Source organism: Vigna unguiculata, chromosome 1 (assembly GCF_004118075.2).
Source record: "Vigna unguiculata cultivar IT97K-499-35 chromosome 1, ASM411807v1, whole genome shotgun sequence".
In the NCBI taxonomy this organism is placed as follows: domain Eukaryota; kingdom Viridiplantae; phylum Streptophyta; class Magnoliopsida; order Fabales; family Fabaceae; genus Vigna; species Vigna unguiculata.
The window spans coordinates 2,401,740-2,423,912 of record NC_040279.1 but is presented as its reverse complement, the minus strand read 5'-3'; the positions used below and the strand labels follow the sequence as shown (position 1 = coordinate 2,423,912).

At 26.9% G+C, this 22,173-nt stretch overlaps 3 protein-coding genes across 3 annotated transcripts; all 3 read left to right on the top strand.

Moving 5' to 3' along the window:
• The first annotated feature begins 3,386 nt into the window (after positions 1 to 3,386).
• On the top strand, positions 3,387 to 9,636 carry LOC114182066 (MLP-like protein 34). The gene is made up of 4 exons (XM_028068816.1): positions 3,387 to 3,607; positions 4,220 to 4,491; positions 7,820 to 8,018; positions 9,117 to 9,636. The coding sequence occupies exons 1-4, from the start codon at positions 3,415 to 3,417 to the stop codon at positions 9,389 to 9,391; spliced, it is 939 nt and encodes a 312-aa protein (XP_027924617.1). The 5' UTR covers positions 3,387 to 3,414; the 3' UTR covers positions 9,392 to 9,636.
• Positions 9,637 to 13,829: 4,193 nt separating this feature from the next.
• Positions 13,830 to 15,200, top strand: LOC114165126 (MLP-like protein 28). Its single transcript, XM_028049795.1, has 2 exons — positions 13,830 to 14,080; positions 14,733 to 15,200. Exons 1-2 carry the CDS (start codon positions 13,888 to 13,890, stop codon positions 15,005 to 15,007), a joined length of 468 nt encoding a protein of 155 aa, XP_027905596.1. The 5' UTR covers positions 13,830 to 13,887; the 3' UTR covers positions 15,008 to 15,200.
• Positions 15,201 to 17,296: 2,096 nt separating this feature from the next.
• LOC114165121 (MLP-like protein 43) lies at positions 17,297 to 21,575 on the top strand. Its single transcript, XM_028049792.1, has 2 exons — positions 17,297 to 17,574; positions 21,069 to 21,575. Exons 1-2 carry the CDS (start codon positions 17,382 to 17,384, stop codon positions 21,341 to 21,343), a joined length of 468 nt encoding a protein of 155 aa, XP_027905593.1. The 5' UTR covers positions 17,297 to 17,381; the 3' UTR covers positions 21,344 to 21,575.
• Positions 21,576 to 22,173: the final 598 nt, after the last annotated feature.

Genomic DNA, 22,173 nt, shown 5'->3' with positions numbered 1-22,173 from the left:
TAATATAAAATTATGCATAAATAATTTAAATTATTTTATAAATTTTATTGAATGATTTAAAATATAAAAAAAATATTTAAAAAAAATGAATAATACAATTTATTTTGTATAAAAATAAATTTAATATCTAAGACTGAAAATAATTAATTTATATGGAATTTTTTTTAATAGTAATTTTAGAAGTAATATTTTTTATTATAACCATAATAAATTATTATTACTGTTAAAGTTAAATTAAGAAAGTGAACTAAAACCATGTATATTGATTTTAACAGTTAAATCTCATGTAATAAAAATTAAATAATGAAGGATAATTTGATAAATGTAGATGTGTCATTCTCTAGTCTCACTATAGATGGTGAGGTTGAATTTTTAGTCAATTCCTCTAATCATTTCATCTCATTATCTTATATCACCTCCAAAAGAACACGCTATTCACCTCCTAATCATCTTTTCTCATTTCTTATGAATAGTACATCCACCCAAAAGAATACGGCCTTAATGTTACTTAGACTTTTGTTGAGATTTTCTTTCTGTAATAGACCTCTTAGTATGAAAAAAGAAATTGCTTAGAAAAGCTCAATCTTCTATTTATATATATATATATATATATATATATATATATATATATATATATATATATTCTAAATAAAATTAAAAATTTTGACATTTTGTTATATTTTTAAGAAAATTATTTTTATATTTTATTTTAAACAAATTTTTAATATTTCTATAGTTTTAATATTCATTTTAATATTCTTTTAGAATAAAAAGTACATATTTTTTAAATAAAATAAGTAAAAAAATTATATCAAAGAGTCTAGTGGTAATCAAGATATCAAAGAGTGTGTACTAAAGAAACAAATTCTTTTGTTGAAGCACACTTTCAAGTTTACATTCCTCTTTTCAACTATTTTAATATGCTTTAAAAAAACTTTAGTCTATTTTGTATACTAATGTTCCTTTTTGCCTTAACAATGTTCAAAACTATTGAATTCTTTTGGAAAATGATACTATCACTATATTTTTTGACTCTCATTTTCTATTTTTTGATATCATGGTTTAGTGTGACTCATTGATTAATGTACAATTATCTTTTTTTTTGAAAGAATCAATGGTTCATAATAAACTACGCCATGGAGTAAAGTATAATAGAAAAAAATTGGAGTCAAAGAATAATTTTCCAATTCTTAATCACTTTTGTAATTACTTTTTTAAATTTAAATAATTAGTCATTATAAAACAATTAATTACTTTTTTAGTTACTATTTTTCTAAATTTAAATAATTACTCGTTATACATTATTACTTATAATATTTTTTATCTATAACTATATAAATATATATATATATATATATATACCTTTTGTTTTTTTTCAAATTTTACTCTTTTATTTATTACTTTTAAAATTTATACATACTCAAAAAAGGCATACACATACGTATCACATTTGTGTTTATATAAAAGGACTTTATATCCTCTTTTATTTTTTAAATTTAATCTTTTCAATTATTATTTTTATAATATATTTTTTACAGTTTACAGTTTCCAATCTCGCCAACGACGGCGACAGATTCTTCACTTTGGGTAGCACGCGAGAGTGGTGGAGAAAGAGGAAGTTTTGCAGAGAAGAGGAGGGAAATTTTGGCGCAACCAAACTTCTTAAAACTATTTCATTTCTGTGTTTAATCTATAATTATATAATACAAGATAACGCTTCTTCTATTATATAAATTTTACTTTTTCCAATTCTGAAATTTAAATTATAGGGTTTCATACTTTTTCCAATTTCTCTTTTATTTAATTTTTTTCATCTTTAATTAACACGTACACAAAATATAAATTAAACAGCTTAAAACGAAATCCAGACCTGACAGTCTGTTTGTCATGTGTCAAACACAACTAACGACGTCCAAGAATGAGGACCATTTCCGATCGTTTCAAAACATGAGAAACCAAATTGGAGCAAACATTAGTTTGGGAACTAAAAACAAAATTGTACAATACTTGAGGGACGAAAAACATAATTTACCATATATATATATATATATATATATATATATATATATATATGAGTACTCTTCATATATAGATGGAAAGTGAGTTATAGACATGTTTGATTATACTAATTTACATTGATTTAAGAGAGTGAATTTGCATATGAGTTACAGATTTTGACATTCTTTAAAGAGGAATACAGAAAAAGACAACTTATCACGTTAAAATTATTTCATTGTCTCAATATATAAAAATTATTCATTGTTATATGTATATGTATTATAATTATATATATATATATATATATATTAATAATAACTACAATTATAATTATTATAATAATTACTATGATATAATAAAAAATATATAATAATAATATATATTACGATAATATATATATATATATAATTATACATATATTTAATTAATATTTTTTAAATAAAATATAATTATAATTATAATTAGTATTATATAATAATAATATAATTATTATTAATATTATTATTCAAATAAATATTTTTTATAAATGAATTAAGTATATATAAAATAAAATAAAATAAATTTAAATAAATGTGGATATATAAATTAAATAGTTTATATTATAAATTATGTTAAGTTATCATTGAGAATAATAATAATTTATTTTAAGTTATTAATGATAATATCAGTAAATTATATTTTTTTAATTTAAAATAATATTTTTAATTTTATTTTAATATCATTTCTTCTATTTATATTGAAGGGTAAAATGATAATCATACAATTTATTCTATTAAAGATTATAATTTATTAAATTTTATCCATCACTTCATAGACATATTCACTCAAATCATATCATCTTTTTCTTAATTCAAATCATTTTATCTTTACCTACAAATCAACGCAAATCCATTCCTCCAAACCCACACTCCAATCCAAACACAACATTAAAGATAAATATTTTCCAAAAATAGCTTTTAAGTTCAGCTTTTTACAGAACTGTGAACTTTCCCATAATATATAAGAAAATACCAATTACTTTCAATTATAAATACTAATTAAAACCCAAACAGATTTATTTATTTCTACATATCTTGTTTACCAGAATTTGTGATTCCACAAATTTGACTAGAAAAAACTTGTGATGATGGTCATCTTATAAGATGAATAACAAAAAATAGAGATGCCATCATCTTTATCCTTGCTAGAATCTGGAAAACAAAAGCAGATGCTTCCTCTAACAGTGGTTCAGGTGACATTTCCAAGCACAAATTCCATAACAACCAACCAATACAATATTTCAAAATTAAGATTAATTATTACTAATTATTATTAATGTTGAGTTAATGCTCCATAATCAATGCTTTTTCACCTATAAAAGAGGCATATTTGTGTGGCATAGTAATTATAAATCTTCATCTTCTTGGTAGTGAAGCAATGGCATGTTCTCAAATTCAAAAGCTGGAAAGTGAGGTGAGTATGAATGCTTCTGCTGAGAAATTCTATGATATTCTATGCAACAAGACACACCAACTTCCCAAAATTTCCCCTCAAAATTTACTCTCTGTTCAAATTCATAAAGGCCAATGGGGTACTCAGGGATCTATCATATCCTGGAATTATTTACATGGTATGTCAATTTTACCTTCAATTTTCTATCATTAATATTAATAGTAAAAATATCAAATTTACTGAATTTTATGACCTCAACTTGTTATCAATCAATATTATTTATTCTACCAAAAAATTACATCAAAATATATATAGTTTCGTAATTTTATAAGACTGCTATTAGAAAACATTAAAATAATACAATTTAAAAAATACATATATAATTTTGTAAGAATAACGTTAAAAAATTATGTGGTGATTGTTTAAGAAAAAAAAATAGTTTTTAAAATACAAGAGTTGTTCAATTATTTATTTTATTAAATAAATAAATAAAATGATTTTTAATTAATTCATAGAGAAATTGTTCATTAAAAGTAACATCAAAATGTTACTAAATTATGTATACCTCAATATACTTAATTGATAATAGAATCTGCTTGAAAAAAAAAATATGCTTCTCTTATTTTCTTTTCTCAAATAGAATATAGGTTTTGTTTTACTTATTATACTTCATGTTATAAATCAAATTACATGTTATATGATGAAATTTGTACATGTTATAAATCAAATTACATAGTGTTTGATTTGAAGTCTTACTATAAAATATGTGTTTTATATTGGAGAACAAAAGAGGGGAAAGTTAGTGTGGTGAAGGAGATGGTTGAAGACATTGACAAGGAAAAGAAGAAAATAAGCTTTAGGGTTATTGAGGGAGAACTGCTGCAACATTACAAGAGCTTCAAGATTATGATACAACTTACTCCAAAACAAAAAGGAAGCACAGTGCATTGTGTGTTTGAATATCAGAAACAGAAAGATCACATTCCTGATCCTCATGCCATATTGCAGATAACACTTGACATCAACAACAAAATTAATGCATACCTCACTCACAACCACAACTAATCAATATAACTATTTTTTTATCTAAGAAATAAATAATTATGTCTAATGTAGCTTAATTATTTCCATCAGTTCTATGAATTTGATTCTATGATGAGTTTTTGGTGTTGGTCTTCTATTTTGCATTTAATATACATTTATATACACTGTTTTTTGTTGGAAAATCATTACTGTTTCTATCCCAAAAATTACCTTATTAAAAAAAACACAAGAATATAATGTGAAAACCTTGATCATTATCTAAAGACAATCATGAAATAATTACTATGTGCAAATTTGTACAACACACATAACACTCTCAACCCTTTGACCCCAAATACACCCACACTCTCTCGAACAAAAATTAACTATACCTCACAACACTCTACTACAAGAGGATAAGAAAAGTCAAACACTAACTCAAAGTGTCTTAGACTTGGGACAAAAAACATTATGAACTTAGAGCTTTTCAAAATGATGAATATACACAAGATTCCTAAACACCAACTAAATAGTTGCATCATCCTCTCCTTGAACTGGCCTAGCTATAACTTCCTCGTCTATTCACACCAGTCAAGTGATCATTGCAAATAAGAATAAAATGCAAGACAAAACAAGACGTAAAGAAAAGGGTAAGCTAATGTATAAAAAGATTTAATCATTAAAGAATACAATTACTGAATCATATATAATCAATCATACTATTTCATACAAGGACTTGGACATGATTCAATTATCCGGATACATGCATTGATATTGGACCCTAGTAAATTGTACACTTGTGGTGACAACTATTACTTTGCAGAGTCATAACCGCACACAAGGTTAGTCTGTTAACGCCTTTGGCGAAGGTAAAGTCCCTAGACTAAGATTTTCTGCTCCTCTCACCACATACATCATTCTTCTCTACTTGAGAATTGGAGGGTTATTAGAGCATCATGACAACTTCCAACTGAATCCCTACATCAATGCATACACTATTACAAATCATCATTAATCCTCTTTGAATTAGTATCAACTATTCTTAATTTAATCTCAGACACCAACCATTTCATAAGAAATCATTCACAACAAACCCAAGACCTCAACAATTGATTATATAACAACTACTTAGACTCTCTGACTTTGGATTCATTAAGCGTGTAGGTACTCGAGTGACTCAAAGTCAATGAGCCCCTGGCTTTGGATTCGCTTAGTAAGTGAATCCTCACTCAGCCATTCCTAAGTCATTGAGTCTCTAACTTTGAATTCCTTGAGCGAGCTCATCTTCGACCAATGAGTCTGCATTATTTTGCAGAACAAGATTTTGCATAATTATGCATTCCCAATCAAGTCTAAGCAGCTTAAAAACCTTTACAAATGTCAAACACATACCAAGTTCAAATTAACAACAAACAATAGTACCAATTACACTCAAATCAAAAACAATATCAATAGTTATTCATAGGTAAACAACTAAAGTTTAAAACATCAATTTCACACATTCATGCATCATTCCACGGATCAAACATACAAACAATTCACGGTATCATAATACAATTTACCAATTTAAAGATGTCGTATAATTTAAAAGCATTGAAATTAGCTTCTCTTACATGTAAGATGACTCAAACACTCAAGGAATAACAAATCTCCCTTCCAACTATCAGGACGCAAATTCAACCTAAGAACAACACAAATATGATCAAGACACATCATTAGAACCATTGATTAGCAGAAACTCATAAGGAAGACTTAGAATCCACATGTGAGCTAGAATTGCTCACATAGATGCATAAGGACAAAAGACCACGAAAATTGAGCAAAAAAATCAACTTACTCAAGTGAAGAAATTGATCAGATAGAAGTGATGAGTTCTTCATAAGATCACGAAAACAATTTTTAGAGAGATAATAAGTTTATAAATAATAAACTTGTTTATAAAATTTCTATTTATACTCTAAAACATTTTAATATTAAAATAATCAAATCTCACTATTTTAAACATTCTATCAATTATATCATTTTCAAAATTCTTACATTTATTATACCGAGTAGATTATAACAAACATAAGAATTATTTTTGCATTAGTGATTTTTTTATGTAGTTTTAGGTTGTTTAAGATTGACGAGAGTTGTTTTTGGTCATGTGCCACATAGTTGTTACCTAGATGGTTTTTTCTAAACTTGTGATTGGAGTAAAATAATTACATCGCTCATATGGAGAATAAAATGTTATTACCCATATCCACTAGCCATTTTGATCATGATATTTACATCATTATGGGTATCATTGTGAGCCCACAAAGCTATATATTATTGCAAAGGATAGAAGATTCCTCCTCCACTAGTGGTGGTTCACCTCAAACTTCCAGTCACATATTATTCCTTTAATATATCCTTCAACCTATCTATCATACATTTATCTATATATAAAAATTGCAATATGTTAATATAAAATAATAATAATAATAATAAAGTTTAACAAGTTTTAATATGTTGTTCAATTGTTAGGATAACCTGTCAATTAGTTATTTAAGCAAGATATTAGAGTGATAAGGTTTCACAACAAGCTTTAATACATATTATTTTGATATATACATTAACATTTTCTTTCAGAAATTAGATGACATACTACCATGAATTAAATTGCTTAATTTAGAAAAATTCAATATTCAAACCCAACGCAAAAAATGAATTCAAGTTTAATTTTTTATTAAGAAATGCCGCCTCCAACATTTTTTTCCAATATATTTTTTTCTAAAATAAGATAAATATTTTATATTATTATATACATGGATGTATTTCCAATACTTCATAAATTTAAGTATTTTCAATAACTCTCTGTTAAAAAAATTGTTTCGTTAACTGTATTAAAATATTTTTATTTTCATAAAACTACTCTAAAGTCTGATTTTTGTTGTCAACAATATAAGATGATCATAAAGAATAAATTGATCGACAAATTAAAAATAAGAAGATAAAAATAATTGTCATGTCATCTCAATATCAACAAATCAAACAACAAACACTTAACAAAAATTAAAAAGAAAATTAACATTCAATGGAATAAATATTTTCAATATAAACTTAATTTAAAATATTTTTATAAAGTACTTAATGCTTGAAAGAATATATATATTAATCAGAAAAAAAAAATATTGAATAGAGACAATTAGGTTGTCCCAATTCATACATAAAGTAAAATATACAAAAAAAATAGACAAATGACAACAATATACCATTCCTTCTCAAATAATACCTAAAAAAATATTATCATGACAAGAATCCAAGACTAAGCTTTACATTAATTATATATATATATATAGATGGATAGGTGTATATTGTACACATACCTTGTGAGAAGTAAACAGATATGGCATACTCGCAGGTTCAAAAGATAGAAAGTGAGGTTGATATCAAAACTTCTGCTGATAAGTTGTATGATGTTTTCTGCAACAGGCCACACTATATTGCCACCATTTCACCTCAGAAAGTACAGTCTGTTCAAATTCAGAATGGAGAATGGGGCACTGAGGGATCCGTCATCACCTGGAATTACGTGCATGGTATACAACTTTCTTATTCTAAACTTCATTAACAAAACATTAATTACTTTCTTAACAATTTCTCAAACAACTTCATACAACACACTTGCTTCACTATATTATTTGAGTTGTTTATCGGTAAAAAATGTTATTTTTTATACATTATAATGATTTTATGTGTTTTAAATTAGAGAGTTGTCTCAAAGACAAATAGATTTGATTAGTGCATATACATATGTTTCAACTTTGCCCAAGTATTTACTCTATTTTTCCTTATAAACTTCTGGCTTATGGAAATTTTAATTTAGTTTTAATATTTAAACAAATAAAACTAAAGTCCTAAGAAATAATTTTTATCTCTCAATTTTAATCTTTTACTGTAAGAAATTGTTTAATTACCGAAAACAATAAATTTGTTGGTAAAACAGAACATATAGATGAAAACAAATTTGATGAACTTCATTGATAAACTAGAATTTGAATTATTGATAAAAATATATGTTTATAAATATTCTGTGATTAATTTTAATAACAAAAAATAATTAGTGACTATACTGATCAATTAAAATTTTATTTATAAACTAAAAGTTATTGGTAACTAAAGTTTCAAAAAATTATAATTAATTTCTAAATTGGTAACTAAAATATTTTTTATTATGAATTAGTCACTAACGTTAGTTACCAAAATTTTCATTACCAAAAGAATTGATTTCTAATTAGAAAATTAGTCTATTGATTTCTAAACATATTTTTTAAAAAGATTTTCTTATAATGATCGATAAATTTCATGGTAAAATTAATCTATAATTGTTATTAACGATGAATTTTAGCCATCAGTAATATCATTTCAGGTATATTCCTACATGTTATTATTAAATTTCAATTTATTATTAAAATAGAATTATATATATATATATATATATATATATATATATATATATACTTTTTAATAGTAATATGTTAAGACTTATTTGATAGGACTTCTTTTGTTTTCTTTCTGTCGTATGATATAATTGATAAATCTGTTACTTTTAGTTTTTGTTGAGGTGGTGATAAACCTTTTTTTTATGTTTATGAAGAATTATTGTGAAAAGCTAATTTGAATTTGGATAAGAACAGAAGGAAAGATTTGTGTAGCGAAGGAGATAGTTGAAGACATAGATAAGGAAAACAAGAAACTGAGCTTCAATGTTGTAGAGGGTGACCTTTTGGGACACTACAAGACCTTCAAAGCTAATTTGCAAGCTACTCCAAAGGGAAAGGGTAGTGTGATCCAATGGACAATAGAGTTTGAGAAACAACATAACCACATTCCTGATCCTCACGCCATGTTGCAACTCGGAATTCAACTCACCAAAGACATTGATTCTTACCTTACTAAGGATCACAACTAAATCATTAGTTGTCTTGTCACATGCTGCTGTCTAAGAAATAACAATTGATATAATAAATTATGGGGCCTAATAATTAATTACCCCTTAATTGCATCCATCATATGTATTAAGTGTTGTAATAAGGTGCATCAGTAACTACATAGTAGGACTGAGCTGGGCACATTTGTATTGTGTTGTATGATTTATGTTCGGTTTGGCTTTTTTTGTAATTGTGAACTTTGGAACTCAGTTTCTTTTGAAATCTCCTTCTTTGTTATGTGTAATTTTCAATGGCAATTTACATAAATGAATGTTGAGAGATTATAAATTATTTTAGAATAATTTACTTGAGTGTTAAATTATAGGAATCGAAGAAGTCTATACTTTTACATAGGGTTAATTTATGAAAAATTATATGTCCACCTAGGAATCCTGTCGCATCGTGCCGCTGTAAAACTTTTTCTTTTCTTTTCCTCGGTCGCGTTAGGAATTCATGTTCTTCTTTTATTTTTGTCGGAAAAAACGGCTCGGAATCCCTTTATTAATAAAGAAATAAAATAAATATAAGAAAACATGTAGATAACACATCCATGTCTTTTGGTCCCGAGTACACATACTCTCCAACCCAAACCTCACATCTTAGAGTTTAGTCTAGAAGTTTTCGGTTTGTTTCTTACTTTACACGTGTCCGCTTTTCTTTGTGCCTAATGCTGGGTTAGTTTTTATCGATATTTCACCTTCACAGGTTCTATGTTCTATGTTGCTTTCATCATCATGGAGGATCATGATCCCTAATAACAACGCTCTTATTACATAATATTAATTAGAAGAATCTAAGATTGAAGTGTCTTTGACTCAGGACAAGGAACATCATAGACTTAGAGTCCATTATATAGTTACTAACATACACTTCTTTGATTGTCTTAGACAATGTAAAACTTTTTAAGAGATGTTCTTTTAATCGACCCAACAATTTCCAACATTCTTACTCCATTCATGTTCCATTTCCACCACCACTACACTTATGAGGTGACATTTCCACCGTCATACACTTGTGAGGTACCATTTCCACCCTGCTGCACGTGTGAGGTTTCATTTTTGTGGGCATTGCAGTCCTCTCCATTCTTCCTCTATTTCCACCATTGGCAGTCTCATGAGGTTTGTTCTTTGTTCCCTCACATTTTTTCTTCTATTTCATTAAGGCTCATTATGTTCTTTCTAACGCACTCATATTGTGTCGTCACTCATGCTCAGGTTTTGCATTCAAGTGGCACGTGTTTCATTGCTTTCAAAACATGTTTTGTACTGCTATAATCATCCCTTATTTTATGGTTCCCAGCTTATGCGCTCCCAAGTTTTTATTGGCTTAAAAATGTATATATTTTAATATGTTGTTAATATTCTTTTTTTTGTATATTTGATATTTTGAACTATTTATTTTTTCTTTTTACAAAAATTGATTAAGTATATGTTCAAATTTTGTTTGTTTGACATTATTGTCACGTTTACTTAGTCTTTTTTCCGTTTAAGATTTAATACGAACACCATGTAATCTCTCTAATTTTTCTAAAGAAATTGTCTAATTTATAAATTAATATAAGAAGAGGCAGTACTAATAATTTATATGTATTGAATTGTGAATGGTTCGATTAGATAGTTTAAAAAGATTAATCACTTTTTAATAGTTTATTAGTGCATAATATATATATATATATATATATATATATATATATATATATATATATATATATATATATATATATCTTAAAATTCATGAATATTTCTCAATTGTATTTAATTGTAGTTGATAATCATTTTCGTGTAACCTCAAGACCAATGTGAAACACTAGCAAAATTTTGTGAAAATTTTAAAAAGGTATTTTAAAATTGATATGTACCAATAAACTAAAAAAATGTGAATCTTCTTGAATGGGGATAAGGTCACACCTTAAATGCAAAAGTGAGGTGATGATTGATTTAAAGATTACTAAAGTTGTTCATACAATTTCAGTACACACATATAAAAGGAAATTGAAATTAAAGAATTTTAAGAAGGTTTTTAAATTAACTAAAATAGTATAATTTGAAATTCACTAAAAAAGGAAAATTAAAATTCTCCAAGTTGTAGAATTGTTCATTTGTTAAAACAAAAAAAGTCAACAAGTCCAAAAAGTTGAGTCGAGTCGAGCCAGGTCGGACCAAAGGTCGAGTTGGCCTGGCCTACATAGAAGGTCAAGCTGGGCGGGTCGAAGGTTGAGCCATGTTAGCCTGCGCCAAGGTCGAAATAACCCAGGCCAGGCCGAAGGTCGAGACAAGTCAGCCTAGGCCGAAGGTCGAGACTGGTCAGCCTAGACCGAAGGTCGAGCTAGGTCGACCTACGATGAAGTTTGAGTCAAACCAGGCTGGGATGGACCAAGACGAAGCTCGAGTCGTGCCGGCATAAGCCGAAGGACGAGCCGAGCCAACCCAGGCCGAAGGCAAAGCTAAGTTAAGTTAGACTCAAAGGTAGAGTTGTGTTCGCCGTAAAATATAAATTAAATTGCTTTATCCAAACAAGAAAATTGAAATGTAAGATATTTTAATTACCATCCAAACTAATTACTTAAGAAATGAAGAGAATTCAATAACAAGTAATTTCATTACTAGGTATTTCAATTTCTTGAAATTGTTTAAATCTCTCATCCAAACACAAGGTAAGGCAATGAATTTGTGGACATTCTTCCTTATAAGGTGCTCAACTTTCTCATTTGTATCGAACGTGAGACTTAGACTCATATATGGTGAGAAAAGAAAAAGAAAAACCACCAAGAAAATGAAAAAAGAATAAAAGAGCAACTATTGTATCCTATGCAAATATATATAGAGAAGCTAACTTCGAGAAGAGATTTTATAGCATATCTCATATATTTGGTTCCCTATGTTGTTTAGCTAGATATTCATTAGAATTTTCTTATATTATTATCTATCTTATTAGTGAAGGAAGTACGTTTTATTGATTCTTGGAAGCTCCAACAAAATTTGTGATGTACTAATTAATATTAGTGGAAGTTTTGATTGAACATGAACTTTTTCTTCATATTAAAATTTGTTTTATGTTAAAAGTTGTAGTGTTTGCTAATTTTTGTATGTTTTGTACCTCTTATTATTTTACATATTAGAGAATAATTAATATGAGTTTTGCTTTCATTTGTTATTTTTGTTATCTTTCTAACATAAATATTATAATAAAAAATAAATTGATCGGTTAAAATTAAATGAATTCAAATATTACTAGATTAATAAGATTTTAAAACATTGACACTAATGAAATTTGAGCCTAACCATATAAGGCACTAATACCACTCTCAACCCAAAACCTTAGGACAATAGGTTTATGGGTCTTTATTCTTATATAGTGCTCTACTTTCTTATTTCTAACCAATGTGGGACTTAGAAATTCCTAAAGTAAAATTGACAAGAGTTGTTTGTGGTTATGTTGTGTACGTACCACATAGTTGTTTACCTATATTGTTTTTACTGAACTTGTGATTAGAGTAAAATAATTACATTGCTTATATGGAGAATTAAAATGTAAATTACCAATATTCACTTGCTATTTTGATCTTGATATTTAGATCATATGGTTATCCCTGTGTGAGACACATAGCCATATTATTGCAGAGGATAGAAGGTTCCTCCTGCACTAGTGGTGGTTCACCTCAAACTTCCTATCACATATATTATTCCTTTAATATATCTATCAATCTATCTTTCATATATCTATCTATACATAAAAATTGAATTATGTTGACATAAAATAATAATAATAATAAATAAAATTTTAACAAGTTTTTAATTATATGTTGTTCAATTGTTAGGATAACCTGTCAATTACTTATTTAAGTAAGATAATAGAGTGATAACAAGCTTTAGTACATATTATTTTGATATATAATTAACATTTTCTTTTAGAAATTAGATAACATACTACCATAAATCAAATTGCTTAATTTAGAAAAATTCAATTATCAAACCCAACGCAAAAAATGAATTTAAGTTCATTTTTTATTAACATACATTTTTTTCCAATATTTTTTTCTAAAATAATATAAATACTTTATATTATTTATACATAGGTGTAATTAAGTTTTAATTACTGCATAAATTTGTAAAACAATTTGTTTCATCTATTGTTCTAAAAGATTTTTATTTTCGTAAAAATACTCTTTTGTTTTATTTTTGTTGTCAAGATGATCACACAAAAAATGAATTGACGAAAACACATGTTGATCGACAAATTAAAAATGAGAAGATAAAAGTAATTGCCATATCATCTCATTGACCAACAAATCAAATAATAAAGTACTTGTACAAAAAAAAAAAAAAAAAACTACTTTTAACATTCAATGGAATAAATTCTTTTAATATGAACTTAATTTACAATATTTAACTTTATAAATTACTTTCATTAGATCTTCTATATAGATAGGTGTATTGATCACAGTTTTTCCATATACCTTGTGAGGAGTGAAGAAGATATGGCACACTCTCAAGTTCAAAAGATGGAAACTGAGGTTCATATCAAAGCTTCTGCTGATAAGTTCTATGATGTTTTCTGCAACAAGCCATACCATATTGCCAACATTTCACCTCAGAACATACAGTCTGTTCAAATTCATAATGGAAATTGGGGCACCGAGGGATCCATCCTCACCCGGAATTACATGATTGGTATGGAAACTTCCTATTCTAAACTTTATTAGTTGAGATGTTTATTTTCGGTTAAAAAAATTTCATATCGATTAGAGATAACGTCAAATTTATAAATTTTCAGTAATTATATTATCCGGATTTTTTTTAACGATAAATGTTAAAGTTCTACGTCAACTAGAAATAAGGTAATTTCTTAATTGAGGTTATCCAGAATATATATATATATATATATATATATATATATATATATATATATATATATATATATATATATATATATATATATATATATATTTGAAGTGCAAATATCACTTTATAAGTCGGTTTTGTGGTTTAAAACTCGCTTTTAATATGGTGTTCTTTAAACAAAATTAAGATCACCTATTTCTAGTCTCATGCACGAGATGAATATATTTACAACAAAATCACTTTATAACTCCTAATTTAATTCCACAAAATGAAATTGTAAGGGAATGTTTGCAACCACGTCAATTTCCAATAATCAATTTTCTGAAGTCGAATTAGGTTTAAACTTTGATTCTTGACGTGATACTGGATCCGTGAGTTAATTTTAAACTTTATTTTTTAACATTTTTATATATTATATAGTATTTGGTGTACATGACTATTTTTTGTTTACGAAAAGCTAATTTTAGTTGGGATAACACAGATGGAAAGACTTATGTGGAGAAGGAGATGGTTGAAGGCATAGATAAGGAAAACAAGAAATTGAGCTTCAAAGTTATAGAGGGTGACCTTATGGGACATTACAAGACCTTCAAATCTAATTTGCAAGTTATTCCAAAGGAAAAGGGTAGTGTGGTGCACTGGACAATGGAGTTTGAGAAACACCAAAACAACATTCCTGATCCTCACACCACGTTGCAACTGGCAACTGAAGTCACCAAAGACATTGATTCCTACCTTACTCAGGATCACAAATAAATCATTAGTTTTTACATAAATAAACCTTATATATGGTATGCTGCTGCAGTCTAAGAAATAATAATTGATGTAATTATGGGGCCTAATAGTTAATTACCCCTTATTGCATCAATCTTATGTACTAAGTGCCTATAATAAAAGTGCATCAGTAACTATAGTAGGAGTAAACTGGGCCCGTTTGTGTTATGTTTCATGATTTGTGTTAGCATTACTAAAAATTCTTATGAGAATTTTTTTTTTTTTAAATTTGTTAAAAAAATTTGCAAGAAAAAAAATTTTTCTGTCATTTTTTTTAAGAATTTTAATTAATATGTAATTCCTTCGTGTGTAATCATTTTCTACAAAATTATAAAATTTACAAGTATTTCTTACAAAATTTATTATGAAAAATATTTTATACAAAATATTTTGCAAGAAAATTAGTAACAATTTCTTACAAATTTTTTTCACAACAAAATTTATAAGTATTTCTTACGAAAAAAAAAATTAAAACAAAATTAATAAAAAATATGAGTTATTTTAGGAATGAGGTCTGGCTTTTAATTGTCAACTTTGGGACAGAAAGTTTGATTTGAAATCTCCTTTACTATATTTTGTGGAATTTTGAATGGTAATGCTATAATCTTGAGAATATGATAAAGAAAGAGTAACCGGTGGTGCAAGCATATTTTTTATGAAGATCAAGTATGATTTTAAGTAGTGTTCAAAGTTGAACGCCATCTAAAGAAGAAGAATTATAAAGTTATTATCTTTAAGATTTTTAATTAAATGTGGTATTAATATCTTTTATAAGTTTGATTGAGTGAAATTCTAAATGGTATAATTATATAATTTTGAGAATATGGCAAAGGAAGCGGAAGAGGTGGGTGCAAGTTTTTTTTATGAAGATGAAGAGTGTAGGTTTATGAGAATATAAATGTAAATTTAAGTCGAACATTGTGCATAGAGAAGATAAAATTGAATAAATTTATTATTTTCAGATTTAGGATAGAAAATTATGTGAATTTTATTTGAGTTTGGACAGATATCTTAGAGTTACCGTATCCCAAACCTTCATATGATACAAATAATTTAAAAAAAAAAAGTAAAAGAAGAGGGACACTATAAATAATAAAAAAAGGTGAACATACGGTGATTTATTAGTATCCTAAAGTTAAAATATACGGTGCTCAGATATGATACTTCTTTCAGATATGACATGTATCTGATAAGTTGATATGTTAATTTTAAAAATAATAGAACACGACATATGATATATGATATTGAAATATGTACATCTTTTTTAAAACATGTGAAATATGATGATTCTTGTTTAAATCCAAATTAAAATCAAATGTATTAAACATTTTCAACATAAAATTTATAAATTATTGTCATAATAAAAACATTAATTATTTATATATTAGATACTTTATTGATAAGTATCAGTAAAGTATTTTAAAGTATCGGGATACAGATACGTTTAGATACGGATACGTGACACAAATTGAAGTATCGATGCATTATAACTTCTTACTAAAAATATCTTGGATTTTCCTCTGTTTTAATGAACATTAAAAATATATTGATGTTAATATTTAAAAATCTTTTTAATATGTTTTGAAACATAAAAATTCGTGTTCACCCACATACTCTAAAGTGCAATAGAGATACAGCACCTAAGAATTGGATACAAAATCTGAATTCTTTAAAATGATAGGTGAATACCTTATGGTCCCTGGTGTCACACCTAATAAATATAGGAAGGACCAATTTGTGCTAAAGGCTATATTCCAAGAATTTTACATCAGGATTACTCCTTTTATGCCTTGTGAACCCCACACACTATTATTGCCACCATCTTTTATCATAAACCCAATATGCAAAGTAAAAGATCCCTACCAATTTTGATTTTCTAGCAGCTTTTCCAATACTATTCTTCTTCTACTTTTCCTTTTAAAATATCCAGATAACAAAAAAAAAAACTTCTGTAAAGAATTTGAACTCATATACCTTGTTAATTCCCCTCGCGACTGGTCAATAAAATTGATGCTATAGAAGCATATTACACGGTCATTAATGATGGCAACAACCCTCCTTTTGACTTTGTACCATAAAATGACAAAATATTAGATCTGTAAAGGGGTTTCATTGAAAAGATATAATTCTAAAGAAAGGTCAACCAGATGACACATTGATACCACTCTCAATCCAAAATTTTATGGTAATGACTTTATGAGTTTTTACTTTTATATAATGTTCTATTTTTTCATTTTTAATCGATGTGGAACTTATACTGACACTTGAGTTCTTAAAACAAAATGACACAAATTCCCATTCTAAAGACATATAACTGCACTCAACGCACATTTTACATAGCAAGCACCAACAAAATATGGCACACTCTCAACTTCAAAAGGAGGAAACTGAGGTTCATATCAAGGCTTCTGCTGACAAGGTTTATGATGTTTTCTGCAACAAAACATACCTTGTTGCCAACATTTTTCCTGAAATAGTGCAATCTGTTGAAATTCAACAAGGTCAATGGGGGACTGACAAATCCATCATCATCTGGACTTATTTTCATGGTATGTATTCAAACTTCATCTTCAAAAAGAAAGATTCTCATCAAAACAATTTGTCTCTGCATAAAATGATCAGAAATAGTCTGAAACCAGCAAAATCTTATATTATAAGCATATAACATGGTGTGTTGAATAGAGGAGAAAGAACCAAATCTGTCTGCTACAGATTCTGCTAGGTACAACGTTAAAATTCATTACCTTATTCACCACCACTCTAGAACTCACACACGCAAGTACTCAATTATCCAGAAGGTGTATTTTATACACAATTAATCCTTTACTTAAAGTAGGTTACAACAACCTTTAAGTTTTATGAGAAAAAAGAAAACCTTTACTATAACTCTATAAAAACGAGTTATTACATACAAACATTTATCTTATCTCAAATAAAGTCTGCTAACCAAATATGTAGGACGAAAGGAATGAATGAATGAGTTGTTAGATTTTCAAAGGGAGTTTTACTAGCGAGATACAACACCAATGAAACTTGAGCCCAACCACATGAGACATTGACACCACTTTCAATCCAAAATCTTAAGGCAATGGATTTATAAGTCTTTATTTTTATATACTACTCTACTTTCTCATTTCTAACCAATATAGATAGATTCACACTTGAATTCCTAACATGAATTGGGTACGTATCACCTAATCCACCTTTAATGAAACAAACAAGGACCTTTGAATTCCATGATTGTAATCTCTCTTATTTTTTTTTCAACTCTTTTTATGAGTGTATTATGAGTGCAGAAAGAGTGAAATGTGATTTGTTACTCAAATTACAAAATAAATTATCAGGTTTTGAGAATCGAAAGGCATAGCACAGTCCTATATTAATCTTTAATCCAATAATTTAATTCATGATAAAAAAAATACAAAAACATACACGGTATATGAGTTTGTCATAGAAAATTATGTGAATAATGAGATTAATTGCAAATATGTGATAAAGACAAAATAAAACTCAAATATCACCACGTAAAGTTATCTTCTTTACAAATGGAAACAATAATCCATTTTATAACAGTTTTCAATTTTTGGTCACAATCCAAATTTTAATAATTCTATTTTTCCTTTTATTAAAATAGAATATTACTTTAAAATATCTACATAATAATATTTTATAATAATTATGCTCTTAGTCATAAATTTATTATTAAGAGACTACTTTATAATTTTAATTAATTAGATAATGATCTTAATACATTTAAATAATATATATCTAACCCAAAATTTTTAATAATTTGTTCACACTTAAAAATCTAATCTGATTATTTACATGTTTACTATTATTTCTGAATAAAAAATGGCTGAATTGAGTTCCATTGGAGCTGCTTGTAGAGTTTTCCTACATTTTGTATTGGGGTTTGAAATATTTTAGTTCATTATTTTGACTGTTTTCAAATTTTTCAAAAAATTTAAATATAGGAAAATAAGAATTTCTTAATGATTTTAGACATTCATATTTAAGTTTAAAGATGTCAAAATGGGTTATAACATGTGATTTAATCAGATTCACCACGGGTTCGAATTAGATTGGGTTGAAAAAAAATCAATTTTTTTAAAAGCGGGTTGAATTGAACCTGGTTCACTTAACTCAAGATTAAACGGGTTTGAGTTGGGTTGAAGGTAGATTAACCCACTTATTCCACCAACATTTTTTTACAATCTTTCTATTTCTATTTATATAGGTTCACATCATATATTTAAATGTTAGAATGTTTAATTAATTTATTTGTCAAGATATATTGATACTTTAATTTTTAACTTTTATCTTTATAATAATATTTTGAGAATTAGATGAACACTTTGATTCAATTATCATATAAAATCAATCAAGTCAATTCACTCTTATTATAATACAATAAAATATAAAATAAATTGTAAAAAAAAAATATTCGTAAATGAATTAACCCACCAATCATGATGGATCAAGTTAGGTTATAAAATTTCTAACTCACTATAAAAGAGTAAGACTAACATCCCTACTTAAGTTTATTCTAAAAAAAATTCGAGTATTTTTCTAACACTTCAAAGAGAATCATATTCTTCTATTGTCATATTCTCTTGCTTGAAAATAAACTCTATTTCTTTTACTCAATTTGAAAAATATTTTTCCAAATGATTATTCTTCCTATATTTAACAATCTCTCGGTAATATCTCACTAATATTCGGTGTCTCCTATTAACATGAACACATCTTTCTTTTGGTTTTCAGAATAATTCATAATTTAAAATATTTTGTTCATTTCGTTAATTTCCAATTCAACTTTTTGTATGCAATAACCTCCGAATAAAAATTGTGGGGTTTTGTTTATCCGGAGAATATAACATCGAGTTAGGGCTTTTTCTGCTATACAATACAATCCCACATTGCCTCCGTGACTTATACTTCTAAAAATCCTACGTGTCATCATCTCTTATTCTCCTCATATGATATTCAGGAGGAAAATTCTATATTTCCCAACCGAATCTTAACAATTCACTCAATCATCAAATGAAAATATTAGAAAATATTACTCAAACAATACTGATAATAATAAAAATATAAAATAATATAATAATAATTATTAGAACAATAATAATGTCATGTCAAAAAATATTAATCAATTTGATAATTCTTATAGCAATAATAAATAATAGATAAAAGGTAAAGAGTAGAAATAGTCTGGGTTGAAGCACACATAGTTGTATTCTTAGAGAGAAAATGTCTCTACTGCATAGATCTGAACAAAATCACATGTGTCTCTCCTAAGATACAACAACCTGTCAGATCGATCGAGTGCAGCGAAGGATCTCCGAACCTTATGAACATTAATATTTTAAAGATAATATAAAAAAGGAAAGAAGAATACTTTGGAAAAAACTCTAGTGTTGGTTGTTTTTTGTTGTTGTATTTTTTCCATCCACCTAGATGATATTTATAAGTAAAAAAAAAAGATAAAAAAGTAAATTGTAATAAATATTTATTCATTAGTCATAAAAAAACATTAATCCATAAATTAAAAATTTATAAACACATAAATAATAACAAATTTTTTATTTTAATTATTTATTTTTTAAATTATATTAAAATATTTCTAACAAATACACCATGTCATCGTATTCTAAACATATAGCTCAAAACTTTTGTCTTTGCACGGCTTCTTTTCTGAAACCTGTATGTCTTTTCAATTCTGTAAAATCTTGTCTTGTCTGCATTTTTCCTCTAAACCACTTTCTTCATTCTTTTTCTCAACTTCACTAATTTTTTCAATCATCTTTTGCTTGCTACAGCTAACATCCTCGTAAACCTTTAATTTCCCTTTAATCAACCAAACAACTAAGGTTTTGAACGGTTTAAGCCTCTCAATTGATATTATTATATACATTAATAAATTTTCTATCTTTTTAATCATTCTTCCATTATAAAAGAAATGGTTTCACTATCAATTATGTTATGTTTGTGGTTTAAACATCTTCATTTTTTTATTTATTTTTGGTTTTGAACAAAACAGAGGGTAAAACTAGTGTGGCCAAGGAGATTGTTGAAGACATTGACAAGGAAAACCATAAGATGAGCTTTAAGGTTATAGAAGGAGATGTGATGGAACATTACAAGAGCTTAAAGTTTATAATGCAAGCTACTCCAAAGGAAAAGGGAAGTGTTGTGAATTGGGTTGCGGAATATGAGAAACAAAAAGACACCATTCATGACCCTCGTACCTTGTTGCAAATTATAGTTGAAGAGACCAAAAAGATTGATGAATACCTTACCAAGAACCCTAACTAAATCAATGTGTCTCCTATGTCTTATGTTGGGAAATAAAAATTGATGCTTTATGGATCATAATTGCCCTTTCTTATGCATCAATTATATATGTTAAAAACTTGATAAATTTCTTCAACCACACCTAAGTGGGTACTTAATTATGTTATGTTGTTGTATTATTTGTGCGGTGTGTTCTTGTAATAACCTATGTGGTATTTAAGTAATTGCATATCACTTATCAAATTATGTTCAATTTAAAGTCCTCTTTATGACTATATATCAAGCTTCAATTGTGATTTCCAAATGAATATTGAGAAGAAGGAGGATTTGGATAATTTGACGATCTAATTTGACATAAACAAATGGTTTAATCATATGGAAGGTCCCCGTTTTCGTTACAAAGTCTCAATTGGGTCCTCAACTTCAAAGTTATCTCAATTAGATTCTATTTTTTGAAAATTTGTTCCAATTTGGTCATTTTTGTTAGGGCATCATTGACGGTGTTAACTGTGTGACACGTGTTAGCTCATAGTTTTTTATTTTTTATTTTTTTTTTACTTTTTTTTTACTTAAAAACAGCTGACACGTGTCAAATTAAGGTTTTTCCACGTGTCAGCTTGTGATTTTTTTAATTTTTTTTAATTTTTTTAATTTTTAAATAAATAAAAATAAAAAAACTGTCACATGTCTATTATTTATGTGAAAAATCTCGATTTGGTCCCTGTATTTGTTATTTTGTCTCAATTTAGTCCTAATATATTTTTAAACTGAAGTAATTTCATCCATACCAAATTGAGATTAAATTTAACTTTTATATTAATATTATAATGATATTTTTATTATAATAGATA